This window comes from Melanotaenia boesemani, chromosome 3 (assembly GCF_017639745.1).
Source record: "Melanotaenia boesemani isolate fMelBoe1 chromosome 3, fMelBoe1.pri, whole genome shotgun sequence".
Lineage (NCBI taxonomy): Eukaryota > Metazoa > Chordata > Actinopteri > Atheriniformes > Melanotaeniidae > Melanotaenia > Melanotaenia boesemani.
In genome coordinates, this window is record NC_055684.1 from 29205179 (window position 1) to 29230312 (window position 25134).

The 25134-nt window shown below is 36.5% G+C and overlaps 3 protein-coding genes across 7 annotated transcripts in view; 2 read left to right on the forward strand and 1 right to left on the reverse strand.

The window, feature by feature from the left end:
- Nucleotides 1–1790: 1790 nt before the first annotated feature.
- LOC121637558 (amphoterin-induced protein 1-like) lies at nt 1791–6604 on the reverse strand. Of its 2 annotated transcripts, none has more exons than XM_041981769.1 (2): nt 6432–6604; nt 1791–6080 (listed from the first exon to the last, which is right to left on the reverse strand). In XM_041981769.1, the coding sequence occupies exon 2, from the start codon at nt 6033–6035 to the stop codon at nt 4509–4511; it is 1527 nt and encodes a 508-aa protein (XP_041837703.1). In that variant the 5' UTR covers nt 6036–6080; nt 6432–6604; the 3' UTR covers nt 1791–4508. The 2 variants fall into 2 exon arrangements, with proteins under 2 accessions (XP_041837703.1, XP_041837702.1); XM_041981768.1 differs by lacking the exon at nt 6432–6604 and having other exon boundaries at nt 1791–4403; nt 4462–6399.
- A 9783-nt stretch (nt 6605–16387) lies between these two features.
- Nucleotides 16388–21246, forward strand: LOC121635387 (G-protein coupled receptor 61-like). 2 transcript variants are annotated; one of them, XM_041978495.1, is made up of 2 exons: nt 16388–16663; nt 17896–21246. In XM_041978495.1, the coding sequence occupies exon 2, from the start codon at nt 18111–18113 to the stop codon at nt 19512–19514; it is 1404 nt and encodes a 467-aa protein (XP_041834429.1). In that variant the 5' UTR covers nt 16388–16663; nt 17896–18110; the 3' UTR covers nt 19515–21246. The 2 variants fall into 2 exon arrangements, with proteins under 2 accessions (XP_041834429.1, XP_041834437.1); XM_041978503.1 differs by having other exon boundaries at nt 16388–16553.
- A 3091-nt stretch (nt 21247–24337) lies between these two features.
- Nucleotides 24338–25134, forward strand: part of LOC121636368 (AMP deaminase 2-like) — a 39501-nt gene continuing 38704 nt past the window's right edge. For 2 of the 3 annotated variants that reach the window (XM_041979832.1, XM_041979835.1), the window contains exons 1-2: nt 24338–24439; nt 24825–24915. In XM_041979832.1, coding sequence (XP_041835766.1) covers nt 24888–24915 — 28 coding nt within the window. In that variant the 5' untranslated portion in view covers nt 24338–24439; nt 24825–24887. Of the gene's footprint in view, nt 24440–24643; nt 24670–24824; nt 24916–25134 lie in introns of those variants that run through there. The other variant, XM_041979834.1, reaches the window with a different exon arrangement.

A 25134-nucleotide genomic window follows, 5' to 3' on the forward strand; every position in this document is an offset into this window, starting at 1 on the left:
CAAATGAAGGAAAAGCTTTTATAACATAGAAGACCACTTTTGTCTGATCAGTTATGTTATAAATGTATGGTTTAAAACAAACCCACTTAAAACTCAACTACACACATTCACCCACTTTCCCTCAGATATTTAAATTAACCGAATAATTAACACTGCAGGTTTGTTTGCTCAGCTCAGCAAAGACTTTATAGACTCATTAAATACCAGCAGTAATAGTCCCTGCTACCCCTTTTAAATATATATATATATATATATATATATATATATATATATATATTAGAATTAACTTTATTTGTATTATATTCACTGGTTTCTTATTTGTGGTGAATAGATTTGGGCTCGTTGTCCCTGTGATAGTTCTTCAGACTTGTATTTCCCAGCACGTCACCAGACGAAGGTGCATCCACATTTTAACATTTCTTTAGAATATGCTTTCCACTCACAAAAAATTGAGACCTTATTTAAATGAGAAATGTATGATTTGTGTCCTAAGCTCTGTTACAGGAACGTTCAATGATAAGAGAAAAAGATCCATCATATCATCCAACTAACATTTAAATACAGAGAAAGAATGATCCCCCCTCTCTCCCACCCTCCAGTTCCTTCATCCTGCAGCATGGCCATGTATGAGAGCTTTTCTGGTACTGGTTCACACAAATAAATGAAAATCTTTGGCTGGATGGGAGTTTCTCCTATTAGATAGCAAACTAATAAAAAATATGGCAAGTGGATTTTGTTTTTTTCTCTCTCCTTTTTCTCACAGGCTGCTGTAACTTACATCGACACAAATCTGCTGCCAAATGCATTTTACATAATGCATGTTAAAAGAGCTAATAGCAATAATTAATGGTGTGTTTTTCAGACAAATTTGTATAATATGGATGAGGTGTTATAAAGCAATTAGCAGAAACACTGAGGACCTTTATGTTTGTTATATTGGTAGGAAGGAACAGCTGCACATTCTTGATATAAATTGTGCTGATTTAGCTAACATGCTGCTTTCAGTGACACTCTTAACTCTTCTCAGTTTGAATGCTTGGTTGGAGTTAAAAAGTGCAAAAAGAATATTTTACAAGGGGAGTAATAAATCCAAACGTCTCCTTCTGAAATGTTTCAGTATTCTAAAGGCCACTAGATGGCAGAGGACTCAATAAGCTGCACTTTCAGTCACTTCATCATTCATGTGATTCTTCTGGGAGGGGCTGAGGAGAGGATGAGTCATCTCACTCAGAATTCAGTCCTTGAAACTCAGTCATTCATTGTCAACAGGAGCTGGCTCACACTTATGCCATCTGTATCTTTAATGTGTGATGATCTCAGATTTTCTTCAGACAGCTGCATTTGTTCTAAATATAATCTGATTTAATATCCAAAGGGATGCCTCATTTAGCTTCTTCCCATGTAAACACACCAACCAATAATTCCAAAAGGCATTGTATAATCATCCATATTCTCATATTGTCATATTATAATTATGATATATGTCAAATGCAATGCTGCATTGTTGTGTAGAATTTTCCAGGTAGTTAAATCTAAACCCACACATCGGGCTGGTTTTGCATGTACTGTGAGTAAACATGGTAACATGAGAAGGCAGTTACTGACAGGGAATCTGGACATCCCTGCAGACCTTTTCAATCATTTATCCAGTAGAGAAGGAGTTTGAAGAAAAGCAGGTGAGGTTTCATGCTGCCACATCTTCCACAAAAATGGCACAAATACACCCATGTATTCTGATCCCCCACAAATTTGCTGCAACATTTGATAAAACAAAACAAAAAAACTTTGCATTTAATTATTTATTTTTACAGCAAGTTCACAACATAGACATTTCAGTATTTACATGTTTACACCTGAATGGCGCATCAAATATTAGATCATCAAAATATTCTGTCAGCATATGAAAGGCAAAAGAGCGAGATGAGGCAAAGGACACAGAGTATTCAACAATCCAACATTTCTAGTCTTTCTTTCTGTCCTTCTCCAGTTATTCCCTTGTCGTTTCTCCTGTGTACAATGTCTAATAAAGGTGTTAAAGAGCCCAAAAATGAAGCCTTAGTCTGTTATCTTAGCATGGAGAGCTAAAGCTAATTCTGACTATTAATAAAAATCCACGCCTTCACAAATGATGCATCATGTATGTTTATTTTATACAAAACTCAGCTGTTAAAGTGGGTATTTTGTTAAGCTTTGAATTTAGTTTACACGCCGAGAGCCATGCTAGCTGACCCCCCCAGTTGCTATGCTAAGCTAAGCTAGCCAACTGCTAGTTATATTCGCTATACATGCAAATGGCATGTGTTCAGTTAGCTTTATTACCTCCTAAACCACTCCACAGTGAATGTGAATGCAATTATTCACTTTATTTTTGTTGTTTGTATTGACCAGCAGGAAGTACAATTCTAAACAAGTTATGATATAGTACATAACAAATCAGAAAACAGTTGCATAAAATGCTTGCCATTCACACATAACAACATAACATAACAACCTCAACATAACAATGAATTTATCTGTAATGACTTTAGTAAATACCAAAACATGTAGATTTTTTCATACATGTGTCAGTCTTTGGTTGTTATCAATAACTTTCTAAAAAAATAAAAATAAATAAGATTAAGTGCATGTGAAATGAACACTATTAAAGACATATAACCTAGCTACATTATAGTTTTATATAGTTCTTCAAAATTACAGTCACAGTTTGAATGCTTTGATAATACTGAAGAGCTGTGTTCTTCATATTTACATGTTGATATATAAAACAACATTTCTGACGACAAAGTTCAGCTTGAATGATGTGAGCTTTCACTTAGTTTAAGATATGGTGGAAATTTATTTGAAATGAGCACATTTGTAAGAACAAAAAGACAACAAAAACAACAAAAAACCTGCAACTTCTCTTGTTTACTTTTCAGCTATGTCAGGCAGCTTTGAGGGTGTGTGCTGGCTGCACTACCAGCTGCTATTTTCGTCATTGTTTATGAGACTTCTGGCTAGCTCTAGTGGATGATTTCTTTAGGGTTGGGCACTAATACCCAAAACCATTCAGTAAATGGTATTGCTATCAGTTGTTTTCCCCTGCGTAATATTTCCTGGTAGCTCCATGAGCAAAACAGTATGCTTACATAACTTTCTGAAACTAACACTCAACATATTATGCTAAAGGCACTAAAAAGAGAAATTACTCTTCACTCAAAAGCATGCATGTGGTGTCAAAGAGGCTGAATTTCTGCATAATTTCAGTTTAGAATAAGGCATAAACTAAATCAAAATTATCAAAAATTGTGTTTACAATTAAAAATTTGAGGCAGTTTGTCCTACATTTTAAATGATCAGGGTATATTACTACTACTTCTTCTACTACTACTATTACTACTACTTCTACTATTACTACTACTTCTACTATTACTCATTATTATCATGTTTGCTCACATTACTAATGTACTAAGGGTGAAAATGCTCCCTTATTAATGCCAAAGTTTCAATTACATTGCTAAACAAAATTACCAATACATCACTACATCACTAACACCTACTGTGTGAATTTTTGTCATGGTAATAAAAAAAAAAAAAAAAAAAAAAAAAAAACTTCAACAGAAAAAAAGAGACTTATTTTTACTATTACATTTATAAAGCACAATGGTGTTAATAACTGCGTAACTAAGATTAGTGAAAAACTGACTTTAACGTAGACCTGAGTCTTATAATTAAGTCAAAGCAGCATTAAAAAAATTACTTCAACAAAGGCCACAGTTACTGTCAAAACACAATTATTACTTGAACACACATATATGATATGAATTAGTTTGATTAACTTGCATAATAAATAATCATTGCAGCATCATGTTCTGTAAAGATTAACACATCCAAACAGGTCTGCAATATAAAACATAAACTTTGACCAGCTTGCAGTGTAGCTCAACTCTGCAAGCTTTGCATAAAATGAGTTTCTGTTTCAAGCAGCAACTTACTGTTCATCTTCTGTCCTATTTCTCATCTCTGCAGGATCCCTACTGTATTTCATGCACTGACTCAGGATGGTAGTTGAAAGTATTTATGGTCCCAAAAGTAATCCTAGGAGCCTACATCATGCAAACAATGTCTCCATTTTTTGTGTAGAGTTAAGTGGTTTCATTTTTAAAATTAACTTGTTTTTGTCCACTACCAGAAATATAATTACTTGTTTGTCTTTACAAATCTGTTTGATTTAACTTAGTGATCATTTATCAATCTTCAGACGTGAGATAAAAACATTTTAAATATTGGGGCCTATAAACTTTTACCTAAAGTTTGGAGAAGAAGACTTTTTACAGACCATATCACAGGTATACATAGTCTTAACAGTGCCACTGACTGTGAGAGTCAACTAAAGCTTAGTTTGGGAGATGATGATTTTAATTTAAGCATTGTGTGAGAAAGCCCTACCAGCATTCCTATTATTTGAGGCTCATCCCCTCATACACATTGGGTCATGGCTGCTCTACATGCAAGCACTGGTGATAATTTTATATCACCATTGGAGTGTCAGAGCACACCGAGCTAATAGATTCTGCATCAGACCTCCTTCTCTCCTTGCTGTCCACCTGCATCTCTTCATCTTCCTCACCTATTGGATTCAGTCTCCCATTCTGCTCCAGCTGATCTTTATACTCCAACAGAGTTGCATGTCTGTAAGGGAAACCCTCACTCAGCACTCCTTGTTGCCGTGTTTCTTCATGTGCCTGAGAGAGGCTGACAGTTGAGGAGTGGAGGCTCTCTCTTGGGTCATCTTTCTCCATGTCCTGATCTGAGCAACTAGCGCAGCGACAAGGGGTGAGATACAGGTAGATGAGGACCATAACTATACTCACCAGACAGGCTATGAGGGTGGTGTAGGCTGTTTTTAGATTCTCAAGTCCACCACTCATGGTGAAGTTAAAAACCACTACAGTTATGTACAGTGTCTCATTGAGGGAATCACTTGTAGCATAGCAGGTGTACACTCCTGAATCTTCTGCTTTCAGGGGTCCAATGTGGAGGCTACCATCAGAAAGCATTACTGCCGTCTTGTTAGCAGAAGAAAGTGGGGCGTTTCCTGGCAGTGCCCATCTCTTCACCATGTCCTTCTGTTTGGTGTCACAGTCCAGTACCAGAGACTGATCTAAATAGGCCTCTTCTTTCAGAACTTTGACCTCACTGCAGTTCAGGTATGCCTTGTCTAGATCCAGAATGGACATTGTTTCCTTCCGCAGACCTGGTATCACACATGTGTGGTTGCTTGTGAAGTCAGTGGCAGAGCTGAGGTCCTTGAGGTGCCAATGGGCCACCAGGTCATAAAGCTCACAGCTGCAGGTCAGAGGGTTGCTGTGGAAGTAAATACCATTCTTGATCCAGGCAGGCAGAGCCTGAAGCTCGTGCAGAGACAGGGTTTTAATCCTATTGGAAGAAACATCCAGTAGTCTTAGCGTTTCTAGCCTGCTTCGCTCCTTCACTAGCTCCAAGGGGAAGCGTGTGATCTGATTGTGACTCATATATAGCCTTTGCAGAGACATGAGGCCCGAGAAGGCAGTGCGATCTATTTGATAGATGTTGTTCTTATAAAGTAGCAATACCTCAAGATGCTCCAGTGGCTCAAAGATGAACTCATCTAGCTGGCGGAGGCCATTAGAAGAAAGGTCGAGGTAACGAAGCTTTGTCACATGCACAAATGCTTCAGAGGAGAGGAAGGTGAGGCCATTGTTGCTGAGTAGTAGACTTTGCAGTCTCTTGAGCTTTGTGGGGGTCCACTCAGCACGTAGCCTGGTGATGGAGTTGAAGCTTAGGTCCAGAACAGCTGTATATTCTGGAAGAGCTGTAGGAACGTTGGAGAGATTTGCACTAGGACAGCTGATTATGTTTCCAGCGCAGACACAAGTCTTAAGGCAGTCCAGGTGGAGTCCTATTAACTGTTCATAGACTCTTACTACTGGTAAAAATAAAGTTAGATGCAGAACTATGATGAAGCATCTTCTTAAAGCTGCCACAGTGACAATGCAGATTGAGGTCCCCATCATGCAGGATTCAGTATAGGGTCTAGCATTCACTGTGTAGTCATAAAGCTGCAAGAACACAATATGATCAATCATTCAGAGCTGTTTAATAGAAAATATGATGTCAGCCCATTATACAAGGTGATAATGCAGTGTTAAAAGCGCTAATGCAGCACCTTATGCTCTGCAGACGTGGTGCATTAGAGGCGAGGCAGCGAAAAAGTTATGTGTGTGCAACATTTGTAATCAACAGTGTATAAGTAGATATACAATATAGCAACAATAAAGTTGTAGGATTACTCCAGCCATTTAATAATCAGTATAATAACTAAGTATGCATATTTCATTCTGTCACCATCCCCAGCGTCAAATCTCCCCCACTGTATCCGAAATATTTCTGTCCCGCCGCCACTGCGTTACCTTCTAGCGCTGTCAGCAGCAGTCTTTAACAGCCAAGTCTCGGAGACGATCCGCAACAGGACTATCTAATCCTCTTCATCACAGCATCAGGGACGATCAACGATCAGTCAATCATCGGCTAGTGCAGGCAGAGAGCTGATTTCAGTGACGGCTCAAAATGACCGGAAAGAGCGCGTCTGCGGTCCTGAGTGGTGAGGAAATGCAAGCAGCTGTTAGCTGATCCTGGGGGCGTAAACAGCAGAGGAGGGGTGTGTCACGTTTCCCCTCTGTCTCTGTCATTCACTAACTCACATTGAGTTAGTTAAAAAAAAAAAAGATCCAATAATCAATGTAGAAAGTTGCATGAAGGCAAACATGTGTTCACGTCTTAATGTTGAACATTTACCCTGCAGATGCATCATCATTAAGCTGACAGCTGTGACATTTGATATTTTGTCTGAAACCAGCTGTAGGGTGTACAGTCTCACACCAGTTACAGTGACAGACGTGATAAACAAAGGTACAAACAAGTGTATCAGGTCAATGTCAATCACATGAACTGAAATGAAGATGATGAGGGAGCATGATGAAATCTGAGGAGGCACACATCAGGGTATATTTTTTCTAAAATGAAGACTTTAATTTAATTAAGTGAACTTTTCTTGTAGTTTTCTATTCAGCTCTATGATGTTTGAAATAATGAAGCCATTATCCCTCTTCTGGATAATCTAATTACCCTGCTGAAGGACAAGGCAAACAGTGTGTGTGACCTGCAGCTTGCAGCACTCTGTTGCCCAAGACGTGATGTGCATGCATCAGTGGATGAGGGATCAATATGGGGAGTTGAGAGCAGTATGTGGTTTGTGAGTGGGGTTACATCTGGCATCAGGCATGTGAAATCAGACAAACAAAGCAGGAAAATTAAAGAGACAAAATGGCAGATTCATGTGTGTGCAGGGTGGGAATGGAGTAACTTTATTTACTACAAACAATTCTTTACATGAACATTTGTCATCCTCAGTGATATTACACACACATAAAAAAATGCCAAGAGTAAGGCAAGTGATCACAGACCTGAACTTTAAATGCCAGCTGGGATTAAAGGGTCAACATGCAACACTTGATATTGATTCCCAAGTCTTTGATTAAGAGTGACTGTGACAAGAAATTAGCACAGAACGGCTTCAATGTAGGATCAAGTGACACAGTGAGGTTTTATTTACAGGACAGCCTTACAGTGTCAAGGTAAGCCTGACTTCCCACTTCTCCCTAAGAATACCATGCTGAAGAAATTCTTAGTTCTTCACCATAGTAGCTAATTTCGCTTTGATTTTGCAGTGATAGCTGAGATATTTGTTTTCCTCTCGTATGAATTGATTAGATTTCCCATCTAAAAATGTGGAGTCTTACAGGTTGACAGACTGATAGTGTTTGTGTATTTGGATTAATTTTATTCAGATATAGATTTTACTCAATCTCCTATATTTATCCTTCTAAAATGTGAAACACTCCACCATTTGATAACAGTAAAATGCGATACTCCACAACACAAAACAAATTTCATGATGAGTAGTCAGAATTTGTTTAATTATTAGACTTTCAGGGCTACAAAACAACAATATTCCAACACGAGTCATTCCATATCATTGCATACCTACATTTTGCATCAAATGAAACTGCCAAACATTTTCAAACATTGCAAATTATATTTTCAAAGCACTAAAAATATATTATTTCTATACTTTCATTTGCAGATTGTAACATGCTTGTGTACTGCATTGCTAGCACATGTTCAAAAACACCCATAAAGCAGGTAGTACGGGTTTGATGGTAACGTTACACACTCTTCCGTCTACCATTGCAACTACTTTTTTATGTAACTGTTAGATGTGTTGGTTAGAGGTTACATATAAAAATATATGGATATGATTAAATTCAGCTAGATATGTGATTACAGGTTTGAATCATGATGCCTCGATATTTCCTTATACAAAATGACAGGCAAAGAAAATGCTACCATTTTGCCGTTTGTGCACCTTTATTATAACACTGCCACCTTTTGTAGAAACATAGCTGTTATGCTTTTTTTTGTGAGACTGGACTGACTATGCTGATCCTTAGTCTGTAGTGTAGGTAGGCCAGTCTAGCATCCAGGTTCTTTTATTTTGTGTGCAGAATGATTTTCTGAAATAAGGAAGGCATCACCTGAAAAACATGTAATCTGGATGGCAGCAGATGTTCAATACAGCCATGGTGCTGTAACAAATGTGCAAGGTGTAAATGCCATGTGTATACTAATGTACCTAAATACTGTCACAGATGCTGGTTTTTGAACTGTGCATTCATAGGACAGATGGTTCCTCTCCTCTTCAGCCTGTCTAGATGTGGAAATGTATGCTTTCCTAAAGGAATTTCAAATATTCATTTTGTCAGACCACAGGAAAATTTGTGATTTCACTTCAAGCCATCTGATATGAGATGAAGTCTTTAGAAGGGTGCAGCATTTCTCAGTCTTCTCTATATTTGTGGTTTATTTGGCTGGAAGTTTTTGTTGGATAAATCTATAAACTGTATTTACTGTCAGTTAGCTCTCACATCAGGTATTTTTTCTTTAGTTTTTACTCAATATTACCATTAAAAAAGTTAAATATAAAAAAAATCATCAAAAGGAATCTCTGAGTTTCAACATGTGATGTATTTAGTTGTTTTTTATATTTAGTGTTGTGATTATTTGTTATTATTTTAACTTTATTTGCTAAAATATCACTTACATGCATGGATATACCTTTATCAGTGTAGGCAACATCACGGAAAAAGCATATTGTGGTAACGGAGCTGTGCAGGAGCAATGCATCTGGAAGCTTCACTGTTCATGTGACATTATTAACACTGACTATAATTACTCCTGATTTTTTAGTATACAGTTTAACCCTGGCTTCCATTATTGTCTAAAAACAACAAATTTGAGGGTCACGCTCTTTTGTTGCAGTGGAAATGGATACAATAGTTTATTTTAAACACTTTTCTGTTGCAGCAAATACTTCCCATGTAACTAAATGGTAAATGTGCAATAATTAATGTGCATTAATCTGCAAGAAACTCTATGTTATGCAAAGTTTGAGTGAATTTTAGCATTTCAAAAAGTTACGCAAGCTTCTTAAATAATTATGTTAATGTAACTTAGCTCTTAACTCTTCACAAAAAAGACAAAAACTCAGAGCGGAGATGTGCTTAAAATCACAAAGCATATTTTATAGGTTGTCTGACTTGAGTAAAACCACGATAGTTGATTCTGCAGCTGCTTTTTGCTCAGCATTGTTCACACTGTTTATTGTCTCTTGACAGTTATGATTATAGAGCAACCGATCTCTTCATCTTCACAAAGCTGACTGAAAATGATGCACACTGAGTTTGTAAGTATCAGATAGCAGGGTTGATTTAGGCACCAGCCTGGTGGCAATTTTCAGTTCCTATGTGAATTATAAATGAGTTGCAGCTCTGGGGGAGTAGCAGTAGGTTAAAGTTTGCAGGGCTCCATCAGCCAAATGAGTTTAGCTTCTTTTTTGGAGAAGAGCCATTTGCTAGAGTTTTAGTAGGTGTATATAGATGGTTAGTAAAACTTCAAATAAACACTCTGATCATGTTGATATGATACTATATAGAACAGTTTAATGTCAGCACTAATTATTGCTCCCATAAAACATTTTATATCAAGGTAAGAGAGCACAAAATCCTGCTTTATTTCTCTGTGATTTGTATATAAAATTTGTCTCAGGTAATCTTACTTGTCATATGACTCACAAACTAATTCTGAGTAATGTGATAAAACATAATATTTGGTATGGGTGTTACTGTCATGTGGCAGTGAGGAGGAAAGACCCAAATGCAGGATGGCAGGAAGGAGTTAGGCTGATGTGGCAACAAAAATTTTATTCCAAAATAACCAAAATACCTCCAAAACACAAACAGTTAGAAGAAAGCTAGGGTAGGGTAAACAAGGAATAACAAACGAAGGGGATGTATATACGGAGAGAGTTAATTATTAAAGAAGGATTAGGTGAGGCAATCAGCAACAGAAGACCAGGTGCAAAACGGGAACAGGAAAAGAATACAACAGAATACTGAAGCTGAACCGAAAACTGTTTGTCTGATTTCTTTAAAATTCATTTCAGATACTTTCCTTGAGATGTCTTGAAGTTCCAATCTTTTAATTCAGAACTATCAAGTCAGAAAGTTATTCATCAAATTATTTATAAACAGCAACACTAATAACTCATCTAAAAGTTCAAATGCATACTGCTAAATAGCAAGCATGGTAGCAGTTTAGGATTTTAATGCTGCTGTTAGCATTAAGCTTAAAAAATGGCAGTTTATCATACACTGGCATGGCTGGAAAATCTGATCTTTCTCATAAAAGTATTTGCTGATATGATTAGAGCAAGCATTGAAACCTGTTACTTATTACTGTGACCCTGTAGAGTTCTTATTTACATATAAAAGTCCTGCAGTGTAACATGTAATTAAGTACCAGAATGCAGCAAAAGGAAGTGAATAATTACTATTGATAGTACTATTACACAATGGTGTTGTTGTTGGTTTTGTATCCAACTGCTATGATGCATTAATCTGAGTATTATTTCTATATAAACAGATTAAAAATTTGGTTTGTGACTAGTTAAAAACACACACAAAGTGCTTTATAAAATAGCTATTTTTGTCAGTTGTTTAATGCCACAGACAGTTGAATCAAGTATGGTAGTTATTTCCTAAATCCGCCCAATCTGAAACAAACAAATACAAAAAAACAAAAATAAAACAACATAATCTGATTAACATGCAAAGTATGAATTTATATTTGGTCATTATAATACATATGATCTGCCTCATAATAGTCAAAAACAATGTTATCAATCAAAACAAGTAGTTTGTTAAAACAAAAGCACTCATTTGCCTAGATTTTTTTTTTACTCCTAACTTATTAATTTGTATGAATTTTTGTGTTGTAAGATTATGAGAAATCAAAGCTGTTTCAAGAGATTATTACTGATAATTACTCTGTTACACCAACAGAAGTGGGCAGCAACTGTACCACAATGCACAATACAGTGGACACACTGCCACCATCTGGCATAATCATGTGCCTGGTCCAAGAAGGAGGTTTGCTAAGTTATCTGGATAACGTTTCATAGAAACACCCAGACTCAGCCTCTTTATTGCAGCATTGTTCAAGATTTAGAACAACATGATATAAAAGAACAATAACCTTATAGTTTGCCTTTGATAGATTACATTTCTGTGCACCCATAAAGCAATCTCTATATGTCTGAATAGCCATTCCACATGTTTGCTGGCACTTAAACTCCTTTTGTTTGGGATTCCACAAATTTACTTTAATAACCTTAACATTGAATACAAATTAAATTAAAGTTGCAATATCATAAAGTTTGTGGTGAAGGAAAAGGATTGTTATTAATAAAATTTGTCCAAAGAAAAACTACTGCTTATGTAAGAAAACAATGTCACAGTGCAAAGTAGCTGCAACATAGGTACATTATAAAACTAAAGTTCTAAGTGCATTACTGAATGTGGCAAAAAATAATGGATGTAAATAAGAAACACTTCAAAAGAATGTATGTAAATCAGAAAGGTACTTCTACAGCACAAGCGCAAGAGTGTTTGTTTTGTTTCCACCACTGGACTTACTGGCTGTTAGGGATGTAACGCTACCACATTTTTCAAACTGAGTACATGTAGAAGTACTTACATTTGAGTACTGGCCAACACTAAATACAAATTTGAATACTATTAAATTCCATCACAGCTCACTGGTAAGGATTGTGGACCAGAACTCCAGTTGCGATGACTGAGTGGTTAATTGTGTGATGAATTAAATGGATCATCCTGTAGCCATCCATTAAATGTAAGGCTTGAAAACGAGCAAGATCTTAATAAATGAGGAGGATAAAGTGGATTTTAGTGGATTATGTTCACAGGTGTGACAATGCACCTATATGCCTAAAATCAACTTCTCTTGCCAAAATAATGCCAAATTCCGATTTTTAAATTAGCAATCGTAATAACTTATTTCTAACAGGTAATAAAGATTCTAAATTTAAGGCTTAAAAACTATCAGAAACTTCATATATTAGGAGGATCAAGTGTTTTTTGAGGGGGACTTTTGGTTTACTGCTAAAACTCCTACATGGCTAAAATATGCTTCTCTGATTGAGATATGCCAGATTTGTACTTGTAATATGGCATGAATGATAACTTTGTTGTTGATGCATTCATACCTTAAAAAGATTGACGTGTTAAAAGCACAGATTAATCTCTTTGCATTAATGTTTTAATTGTGAAAGCCCTAGTTTTTCCACATTGGCAATGGGTTTTGTAGTGTTAGAAATACTGTACTGGTTACTTCTGCTATACATTGGACTACCGGTCCAACATCTGCGCATACCCAGTAGTTTTTTTTTTTAAATTCAAGACCCCTTCATAAACTAACTAATCACTATGATCATTAACTTAAAAATGGGTCAAAAGGGGCTAATGGGTCTTAATGGATACCCTTGGTTGTAAATGTTCTTTTAAAAAAAAGTGAAATTTCCCTTTAAGTTTATAGGACTTAAAGTCAGAAGTAGGTAGAGATTTTTTTATTATTCTTTTGGCAGAAATGATTTCTTGTTAATAATTTTATTACTGTCAAATTATAAATAGTCAGTATTCTTTAATGCATGTTTCTTATAAATTTTAGGAAAATCCATTGAAAACTTAGTGACTGATGAAACTTAAAAAGAAACATTGAAAAAGTTGTGAAATGTAGCTTTGAGAAAATTTGAAAAAAATAAATATTACTGAAAAGGTTTTTTTGAACAGAGCTTTAGGAGTTCAGTAAACTTTGCATAAATTTTCTTATTACGGTAAATCCAAAAACAGACATAATTTTGGTGGATTAATGAGTTGACACAAAATGATCCTCCAGTTCCAGTGGAAACTATAAAGTTTTTTTTTTATAGTAGTTTTCAAAAGTTAAGATTTGGAAAATGTACTGAATTTTACCATGTTTGACTGATTTCTGTGATAGAAAAAACAAACAAACAAAAAAAAAAACAACAACATTAAAAACAACTTTCCTCCAAGAGTTTCCAAGGCAACATTTGTTTTTTTCTCCTGTAATGTCACTAACACATTCATACTCTTACAAGCTATCTGATAATGTGACGCCACAGATTCTTGTTGGCATAAAGAAATGTCTCTGTCAGCTTTGGAGCAGCTCAACACAACAGTCTCTCTGCTTTTGCTTTTATGTTATTAAACACAAAGCTGGTTAATGTTTGCCCTTGCCTTGGTACCCCCCATTCTGTAAGTGCATTTGAATTGGAGCTGATTGTTTGTGTAGGCAGCGGTAATTATGTTTTGGTAAATGTAATGGCATGACTTTATTTCTGAGTGCTACTGTTGTTTGTACATCCATATCTGTGGGTAGTTATTATTGGCAGTGGGGGCTCTCTGGGGTTATTGCAGCGTCCTTTGCTATTTCTGAGTGCGAATGTAAAGTCTATTTTCAAGGTTGCCATGGAAACCATTGTATTTGTGGTGGCAGTGATTGGTGCTGCCGGCCGAGCAAGCCTGTGCTATTTTTGTCGTGAGTCAACACCTGATTTGTGCACTCTCACGCTCAAACACACATACCACATACACACAAGTATATATGCCTGAATACAGATGAAAGCATACAGTTATACACAGTGTGTAAAGCCACACTGCATGTCTGTGGTTTTGTTTCACTCATATGTATTGTGTTACACAAGTATTTTATATTATATGTTGCACAAGTATCTGTATGTTCCCATCGTTTCTCAGCATTACAATGCATCTTGATACATCTTCACCATGACAACAGTAGTAAGTGTTGTCTGTTAAAGCTCTCTATCCAAATGCACCATGTTTTCTTATTTTACACACTTTGATTTTTTATGTTAAAGCACTAAGAGGCAGATTTTGTTACAGTCTTGTTCATAGAGCATTAATTGATTAATAGATTAATTGTACTGGTGAGACTGCAGACTTGTACTAAGTTATTTATTTGTAAAAAATTGTTTGTGATCATTTTGGTAATTCTTTAATTTAGAGGGGTGAGATAATGTTTTACACATTTTATTGAACAAAATGTTAATGTAATAATAAATAATAGATAAAAAAAACACTTACTATACTGGCATTTGTCTCATTGCATTTATTGTTTATAGTGTAGTAAGAACAAACCAGTTATTATTTAAATCAAAAGACCTGCAGTTCTTGCAGCAACTTAACTAATAATATTATCAAATTCTGGATTTTAGTGACCTTGAGCAATTAATCAAAGCATGGAATGTGCTGCAAATTAAAACCTGTTTTTTTTTTTTGTTTTGTTTTGTTTTGGGTTTTTTTATTTGCAAAAGAAGTGCAAGATGTGATTTCCATGAGATGTAAATGTAACATGTATTATCATGGGGAACCTTGCAAATGCAAATGCAAATCACCCAGGACTCAGCAGCTTTATTTCCACTCCTTCAACAGAGTAGTCTTATCCATAATAACCCAGATGTCATTGTCCTCCACAGACAGAGCAATGAGATGAACTGTATGTGAAAAAGATCACTGTGGCAACACAAGTTCCAGTTTGAGAGACTGAGATGGTAGAAGCTGAGGCCTTTGCCTAAGTAAAGCTTACACTGGAAGCAACTTTATATCCATAAAATAACTACATTGATCTAATATTATCTGACAGTATAAAACAAACTAGAATCAGAAGGGGTTATATATGAGAGAGGAAAACTTTACACATGCAAGACCATATGAGGTCCTCAACAGCTCTAATGCAGGACACCTTTTCAAATCTATGGCAGCAGTAATACTCACACCAGAAAATAAGTAGTTTAAAAGGATAAAATCTAGAAACACCACCATGTGTTGTACCAGAGGAAAGCGAAATGATATTATGCCCATCAAAAGTCACCCGCTGAGGTACACTTTTCAAACTCAGCTTGTCAGATTCAGACCTAGAATAGCTCAGTGTATTCAGATTCAGTGCCTGAACATGGATTTTGTATTTTCTTGTTGTACCCAGGAGTAAAACCAAAAGATATTTACTCTTTTTCAAACCGTTTTACAAGTAGCATGTATTTTAAGTCAGGAATTATAAGTTTTAGATTTAATTTAGTAATAATGATTATTACTTTATTGTACATTTGTCTCAATTCAGGATCCATGGTTTTAACAATGTATTGTTTTGCTGCGTATTTCTGCCACGCCAACTTTTTAATAAATGAAAACTGAAAACTGAAAAACTATACTGTTTCAGACCAATTAGAGCCTAAGCTGAATGCTAACCTGGGTACTGTGAACAACTGCAGTTTGTTTAAAGTGTAGTAACATGTATGTGGGCCATGAACAATCAATGATAGACAGTTGGCATTGCGGTATTCTGATTACAGGTAAAGGAAGCATTTCCAAAAAACCAGCCTGTTAGCATGATAAAATGTTTGCATTAATATCAAGTTACAATGATGCAGCAGAGCTTAGCTATTCATTTAAACAAACAAACAAACAAACAAACAAAAAACCCCTTCACATTTTATTAATTTTAAAAAATTTAAATTATTTTGAACTGTCGATGGCTAACTGCATTGTCAGAAAAATGGAAAAGAATTTGCATTTATCCACTGAGGATCATTATCAAATTACCAAATTTATTTAGTCCTTTAAGAAGTATTCTGGACCACCCGGACAGCATTGCTAAAAATACATTCATGCACCTACAGGTGCATACCAAATGTTGCCCCATTTCTAAAACATTTTGTTCCTTATTTTAAGGGCAACATCTGACAAAACATGGAGTACACTAGGACCCTGTACAGACATCAGCTCTGGTCCTGTTTCACACTGCCTCCTGCTCTGTCTCTGCGGTCACTGTGAGTGAGTGGAGGGGGGGAAAGCAGAGAGTGAGCTGGTGTCTTCTTTGCATTTACATCAGCATCGTTTCAGAAAAATCTCTGCCGCCACAGCTGTAGTCATCCGGGTGGAAGGATGCTCAAGGAAGATCAAGGGATGGGAGAAGAGGCAGGCTCTTACCGTGGGAAGTGCCTCAACAGCATTTACAAGGTACAGTGATTGATTTCCACTGTCAACCTCAGCAGTGGGAGCAAAAGCAGGTTTTTCATCTTCAGAGACCAAAGCAGCAGACAGCTGCATCAGGAATTACTCTGATTCAGGTACACAATGATCGCTTTCTTGTTCTTCTCTTCACTTCCCATCATAACCTGTGATGCTCACCAGATCTTCTCACTTGCTCATTCCCAGTTTCTATAATCTGCTGAATATGCACTGATGAGTGTACTTTAAGTAGTGTTTTTGTCATTTATATATATATATATATATATATATATATATATATATATATATATATATATATATATATATATATGTGAGTGAGGGCAGTCATAGATAGATGATGAGAGCTTATTTCTTTTTATCCCCATCTGTGTTTTTTATCTCTGTAGAAAGGAGAAAGAGGATCCCAGGCTTTTACAAAATCTGTGGCAGACGAAATTTAAAGCAGCATCACCATCTATGTCCCCTGTCTGTAAAAGCCATGCACAGTTAATGTGCATACATCCTCTGTAAGATTTAAATACTTTCGAGTTTTCCATTCAAAATACTGAATTCACTCATGCTAAGCAGCCAAGGCTTCCACAGAGGCAGACACCCCATTCTGGTGGATATAGACAAGGACTTAAATACAAAGACTTGCTTATATAGCAAGGACTTCCAAAATCTGAGACTGCATTCTTGTTAGGAAGGTATGCATTAATTCTGACCTATTGATCAAGAGCAGGAGCAGATGTGATGGAAGAGGGCTGTTACGTATTCTGTGATGGGATTAGTTTTGGTGAATTAGCTTGCATTCATGCATTGAGAGGATGTGTGCTTGAATAGTATACACTGCCTGCTGCTGCTTGACCAAACTACATTTATCTTTAATTTTTTTAATACCATGATACTGTTTAAAAAATTTCATCTGAATGCTTTATTTGCTTTTCAGAGGATCAGTATGAGCATACTGTAGTACATACATACTGGTACATGCAGTACCAGTCAAATATTTGGACACAGTTTCCCATGGAATCTCATGGGAAAATACGCCCAGTTTTAGATATTGTTATTTATATTGATTGTTAATTTTTAACAACTCAGTTGCTCTGTTACAGAAAAAGGCACCAAATATAGGCCTTAATAAGTCAATACCTAACTGAGTCAGTTGATGAAATAGTCAGCTTTGGATTATCTTATCACTCAAACTGCCTTGACAGAGATCCGAGAAGCAGAGAATGATTTTATTAAACCTGACTTGAACAATTAAATCTGAGAGGGCTGATCAATAGCTTGGAACGATTAGTTCATTACACTGAGTTTATTCTCTTTTGCACTTCTTTCTTTATTTTAGGGGGTGTTGTGACTGATGGAAGACAAAAAGATCTTCTGAATGGACCTTAAAATATAAAATCTGAACCTCCTGATCATCACAGCATCAACCTCTTGACCACAAGGCAACTTCTGACCTACTTTCAAGCCACTGTTTTCTGGCTGCTCTTTCTTGCTTTGAAGGATGGGTGATGGGCCTGTGACTGATCCTGCCTGCCTGCTTCATTCCACCCTTCAATGGAGCCGATGTGGAACTCCTCCCACACACCTCAACAATCCGCATCCAACATGTCTGCCTCCTCTCTGTCCGAGGGCTGGGCTCTGTCCCAGTCGCTAGCCCTCCTGGCAATGCTGCTCATGGATCTGCTGGCTGTGGTGGGAAATGTGGCTGTCATGGCGGTCATTGCCAAGGCCCCACAGCTCCACAAGTTTGCCTTTGTCTTCCACCTGTGTGTGGTGGACCTGCTGGCAGCCCTGGTGCTGATGCCACTTGGCATGCTCTCAAGCCGAGCCTTCTTCGGGGAGGCTCTGTGCAGGAGCTACCTCTTTCTCAGTGTGTGCCTAGTCAGTGCTGCCATCCTCTCTATCTCTGTCATTAATGTGGAGCGTTATTACTACATCATACATCCCATGCGTTATGAAGTAAAAATGACTGTTGGCCTGGTAACTTCAGTGCTAGTGGGCATATGGGTCAAAGCTCTGGCCATGTCTGCTCTGCCAATGCTCGCTTGGTTCCTGCAAGGTGGAAAAACTCCTCTTCTGGAAAATGGTGGAGTTGGGGGAGGAGGTGGAGGTGCCGTCCCATCTCCTCCTGCTCAGGGTCACAGGCGCTGCTCACTGCACTGGACTGGTGGAGGGTCAAACCGCTTAGCCTTCATGGTCCTCTTCACTCTGGTGTATTTCCTGTGTCCTCTGCTGGTCATTCTAGTTGTGTACTGCAACATGTTCAAAGTGGCTCGGGTCGCTGCCATGCACCATGGACCATTGCCTACCTGGATGGACACACCTCGCCGCCAACGGTCAGAGTCCCTCAGCAGCCGTTCCACAATGGTTACCAGCTCTGGGACAGGCACTGGGACTGACAGAGCAACTCCACAGCGCCCCTTTGGAGGAGGAAAGGCTGCTGCAGTGCTGGCAGCAGTAGGTGGGCAATTCCTTTGCTGTTGGCTGCCTTACTTTACTTTCCACCTTTATTCGGCACTGGTTGCCAGCCCACCTGCTGCACTTGCTTCTCTGGAGGAGGCGGTCACCTGGATTGGTTACTTCTGCTTCACCTCTAACCCCTTCTTCTACGGCTGTCTCAACAGACAGATCCGCGAGGAGCTGGGCAAGCATTTGCCTTGCTTGTTTCGTAGAGCAGGGGTTGAAATGGAGGACAGACTACCAAGTCATGAAGGATCCATTGAGGAGAATTTCCTCCAGTTTCTCCAGGGTACTGGCTGCAACCTGGATCCTCAAAACTCTCGCAGCACTTCCAGTCCTAAGGGGGAGGCCTGCTGCCCTGTGGCTCAGCCCCGGCCAACTGAGCCTGCACAACCCATACCTATTGATTTCCGTATCCCTGGACAAATTGCAGAAGAGACTTCAGAGTTCATTGAGACTGAGCAGGTGAAAAACAATCACATATATACAGACAATTAATTTTTTAATGTCTTTATATTCAGAAAACACTTTTAATGATGTAGTGTTCAGGAAAATGTTTTTCCATGTTGAAAGCTGTCCAGCAGGTTGCTCAGTCTATTTAAATAACTTTTAAATGCATCTTTGAATGATTTTGTTTAGCCTCATCTGGTTTTCATGCTATTTTTTTAACACAATCACAGAGATACAGTTTAATGCAGTTGGAATGTATTTTTAAATGTTGCTTTTGAAAAGGTAAACTATTACAACATTTAGGAAAAAAGGCTGTTTTGATCTTTTGCACACCCGCTCTGTTCCATGCAGAATGACTCAGCACATTCATTCTGAAAAAACAAGTTAAAACCCCTTTTAAAATAAAGATCATAATAGTAATTAGTTGACTTTCAGCGATCTCTCACATAACTGCATTATTGTGCAGTGGATGAACTGATTTAATTTTTTTTTGTAATGAAAATCAAACAGTTCCACTCATAACACTCTTTTCACATATGAGACTCTGACAAGTCTGTTATTTTTAAATAAAGTCAAATATGAAAGCAATAAAACACTCTAAATTACGAGTGTTGATAAGTCGTTTAGCTTTCATCAGCTCACAGTGGCAGCTGATGCTTGAACCTGTCAGATTACATCAGATTGAGGGGTGTAAATGTTATGACCTAATCTCTCATGGAACTGCTGCAAGTTGTTTACAAATAGGATTTTATTTCCAAACACACCCTTCTTTCATTTTCTGCACAAAGGCCTGATTTAAGGTGACTCAGTTTGTACTGAAGGTTGATTTTATAACTCATCTTTAGGGTCATTGAGCTTTCTGCCATGTGGTGTATTTATCAGTGTGTTTGAATATAAATTTGAAAAACCAGTATTGTCTCGATGCACTGCATCACATGCAGATATGACTCTATTCACTACATTGTTTAATGTACTAAACTGTATGTTTGTTTAGTAAAAGTGTTGGTATGGTTTGTGTATGCCACTCAGTGCACACATTTTGCTTTTTTATTGGTGAATGTTTGCATTTGTGATTAAGTTCATAACAAGGTGGATTTTTATTTATTTATTTATACATTTTTTGTATGCAGTAACCGCAATCTCTACATCTTTTAGCTTTGGAGATTTTTTTTTATCTGAAAGTAAATACTTATAGATGCATTATTAATTAACTTCCATGGTCATTGTGTGTTTTTTTTCTTTTATATTGCATCAATGCAGGAAATTCTATTTTATAGTCATGTGTGTTCTGTCAGGTATGATTTCTGCACACTATGTTAATGTTGTAAGGAGACTACGTGAAGCAGTAAAAAAATGCTTATTGAAGTTTCATTAGAGCTAAAGATGCAGAATAAGTTTTTTAAGCTTGTACTAAAATTGTATTTTTTACAGACAACTGTAAGGGAATATGACAAAAGAACATGACTGACTGGCACAAAGCATATTTATTCATATTGTGGAAACAGGGTTTTTAAGATATTTTTCTCAGAAGGTGTTTTTGTGACAATGCCAATCAAAAACCAATAGCTTGCTGAGCTTGAGATGCTTTTAGTCATTATGTCTAATTATACCAAACTGTGAAAGATGTTGAACATTTGTGTTAGGATTAGCATTTTTTCAAAGATATTTTTTTTATGCTGTGATCAAAATAAAGAATGACTTCCACTGTACTGCAATGATATGAATGCGTTTAGAGTAAAAAAAAAAATTAAACATGAGTGAGAGACACTGTTGTAATAAAGAGTTTCTATGTTTGTAAAACACTTTGGATGCAGTCTCATGATTTTACTTATGCCACAAAGACAGTTAATTTTATATACCCGATTGTGATGGTCTTTGAGTTTATTTTTAAGCAGTTTTACACTTTACTTTTGTGTGTTTACCTTAATCTCTTTTCTTTGTGTAGATATCCCATAGCAAAGAGAGAGCAGTGGGAGGATACAGTTCAAACACTTTGACCTTAAGGTAACATTTAAACTTCAAAGGTTAAAGCAGCAAATGCCACTGGTATGGCCTTAATCAGAATAAGTAAATAAATAAATAAAAAGAAAGAAAGAAAAACAACAATAAGAGGTGCAGTCCAATCAAATTAAATCTGTGATGCCACTGATTAACGCTGCGTTTTATTGGGAAGATGCTGGTGCGTGACAGGCCTCACACCTCAATGATGGACCTCAGTCAAACCGCCTCCAGCTTCGGCAGGCTCTGCCATCCCCATGGCAATTATTACCTAGTGACATTTCTCAGTGCTGTAGTGGGTGGTAGGAGGAGCCTGATGTATTGGGAACCCAGCGAGACACCCTAATATATTCATCTTAAAATGTATTCTACCATGATTCCTTTTTTACTCCGCCAAGGCAGAGATTATGTATTTGCATCTGTCATGTGTATTTTTTTTAGATACACCCATAAGACAGCTTGTGTGAGGGTATCTTACTGTAAACTGAAAACCTCTCTCCTGTGTGGTTCTTTCAGTGTTGGATTTTTGTACATTAATATGTAAAAGTGTAATTTATGTGAAGCATAAATGGTGTATTCTGATACACGGTAAACATATTAACTACTGTATTGTTGTGTATGGCACTAAATAATTCTATTTACATTTTGCTGAATTAAACAGCAATTTTATGATTTGCATTTAAAGAAAATTAATTTGGTTCAGTGCTTATAGCTGCTGTCAGCAGGAGGCAGGGTCATCCTGGACAGGTCTCCAGTCCATCACAAGGGCCAGTGCAGAGAGAGACAAACAACCACTCATTCCCACACTCGCTCATGGTAAAAGTTTTAGACACCAGATAATCTAACATACATGTTTTTGGACAAACCTCATACAGTAAAACTGACTCCAAATACAATATCATTTGTTGTTAAGCCACATTAAGACAAATGAAAGAAACGGACCTGGACCAGAATGAAAAATAACAATAAATAAATAAATCAAACAAACAAAAGAAAACAGATACCCTGACAGAGAAGCAGAAATACTGGGTTGGCTTCATAGATAGCTTTGTGAAGAGTATGATAATTAAAATATACAAATGTGCTGTAATATAGGTAGAAGAACAGACCAGGTAAGGCCGACATTCCAAATGATCAGCTTCAAGTTAATCATTCAACATACTGTATTCAAAATCCAAGATAAATAACAATCTTATCAAAATCAAATCATTAACACCATTTGCTAAATTGTTATGAATCTTATCAGTAGTTTTAATCATGTCCAAAGGTTTGAGTGACTCACAAGGTTAACTGACATGTTGGACTTCAGTCCTGAAAATCCTGAGTCAGCGAGCATTGTGTGTGTTTCTATTTTTATAGGACATCAGGCAGTTTTCCTGTTTGCTTTGGCAAATACATTGTGTGGTTGTTACTTCATTAAAAACAACTTTAGTACTGTAAACATGGAATTTCACTGTGAATATATTTCTTTAACACTACCTTATAAATTACAAGAGATGGTTTGTGGCAAATCAGATTTAATTTGGATTACATAATCAGATTACAAAAAAAGTTAGTTTAATCACTATAGCAACTGGAAAAGGTGTGTGTTGGATTATTGTTATTGGAGCTTTACAACTAACTTTATCACATTTTTTAAATATGACAACAAACAATAATGGACTTATTGGCAATTATACCTTCTTATTTTTGTTTTTGTGAATATGTCAAACTTACTAAAGAATCCTTTTCAGTTAGGTTGGTATTTTTTATTACTGGTTACTTGCTTTTTGTTGCTTTGGTCAATAATTTATGAATAACTGTTATTTTTTTATTATTATTTACTTTAATATCATCATTCATATTGCACACACCTGCAGTTTGTGCCGACCAGTAATGGGGTTTGAAAATTAAGATTATGTCAAGTGTTTTAAATGTATTTAAACAAAAAGAAGAATAGTGCAACACATGTAGTATTAATCTAGAAGGAATTAAAAATACATGAATGACTTTAGAATTGTTTTTATTGTGGTATGCTGTTTTATGATAACTGATAACATTTTATCATACTCTGAATACAGGAACTGACTACATGTTACAGCAGTCTGACAGCACTATTAATTCATAAACTCACAACTTAACTCTGGTCAAAAAATACATTCACCTCGGGAATTATTTAATTTTCTTATTTTATTTTTTAAAGAGAAATAATATAGTGTCCTCTATTTCTACCATTAAAATACCGGGGTGATAAACATTGGGATAGATTGTCAGCCATAGGTTCTGGTAATTCTCAGAGTCAGAATAAAGACAGTTGGACTTCTTTTTCTTGGTTTTTCTCTTCTTATTCAAAAAGCCTCTTCAGTCCTTCAGAACTATATAAATGGAACAGAAATAAACAGAAATAAAATCCTGTCATGGCAAGCATATCCAATATAAAATGTTGCTATAGAGTAAATGTAATTAACAGTGTCTATAATTAGCTTCCCTTGATAATGATAACACCATGACAACATACTGTAAAGTTTTATTAGTTCTGATATTTTAGAGAGAATTCTGAATAAAGTATTTACTTACAAAAATGACCTTACATGGAGATATTGCTACGTGAAAATGGAAAGTCTATTTTTAAAAAAGACAAGAGAAAAAAATGTAAAAAAAAAAAAAATGTTCTGATCCTTGTTTAAGTGAACAAAAAGAAATTAACATTAATTTCCACTGAACAATATGGTGTAAAATGGAAGTAATCTCTGGAGTGTTGCAGTCTCTTTCACAAAGAAAAAGTCCTTTAACAACAGTTGCTGGAGATAAGACTTTATCAGCCTTATCTAACTGGCAGGACAGCCTCCTCTGTGTTCTGGGTGTGTTTCAGCACATTAATAAGCGACCACACTCTTACAACAGGCGGCTCCTTTAAAAACTACACTGTTCTTTTTGAGGAAACAGAATTTCCGTCCATACAGAAGAAGGGGAAGAAACAGCGTAGTTGAGCAAAGGTAAAAAAAAAAAAAAAACCAAACAAACAAAAAAATACTTATGAAATATAATTACTAGCTAGTTAAAGTCACTGTTATTGACAATTTTGCACTTTTAAAACCGTAAAAGTTTTAAACGTTTACGTCACGTTTCATACGTTAATGAAGTTAAGTGTTCATTTAATTGTGGACGGCTAACTGGTTTAACTTAAGCTAGCAAGCAGTGTGTTGATGTTAGCTTCGTAAAACAGGTGAAATTATTTTTAATAGTGTCCAGCTTTACACGATATTCCGATTGCCAGCTTAAATCGCGACTTGTCACTATGCACTGTATAAATATAAACCCTCCTTATGGTTATCTGCATGTTTTAATAAACCTTGTTCTGTGTTTCTATTTGTTCTTTAGGACTTTTCTGTTAACTTCAGCTTGTCTGCAACTGTTCCCGGCTAACTAAACCAGTCCTCAGCTATGTCAGACAGTATCAACAGTAAGAAGGGTAACGAGCTGTGACACAACCACACACACATACTAACAAAGTACACATTACACGCAAAATTAAAAAGAAGAAATACATGAATATAGAATATTCTAGATAAGTCCAAAGTTACAGAAAACCTTAATCAATGTTCGTCTTATGTCTACACACCACTTATATTGTAGTACAGGGGATGTCCTGCAAACTGGTGAGTGGTACTTATTGTTTACAACATTTTCA

Coding starts and splice junctions, on each gene's coding strand:
- LOC121635387 (XM_041978495.1), top strand. CDS start 18,111: ATGGAGCCGATGTGGAACTCCTCCCACACACCTCAACAATCCGCATCC.
- LOC121637558 (XM_041981768.1), bottom strand. CDS start 6,107: ATGATTGATCATATTGTGTTCTTGCAGCTTTATGACTACACAGTGAAT.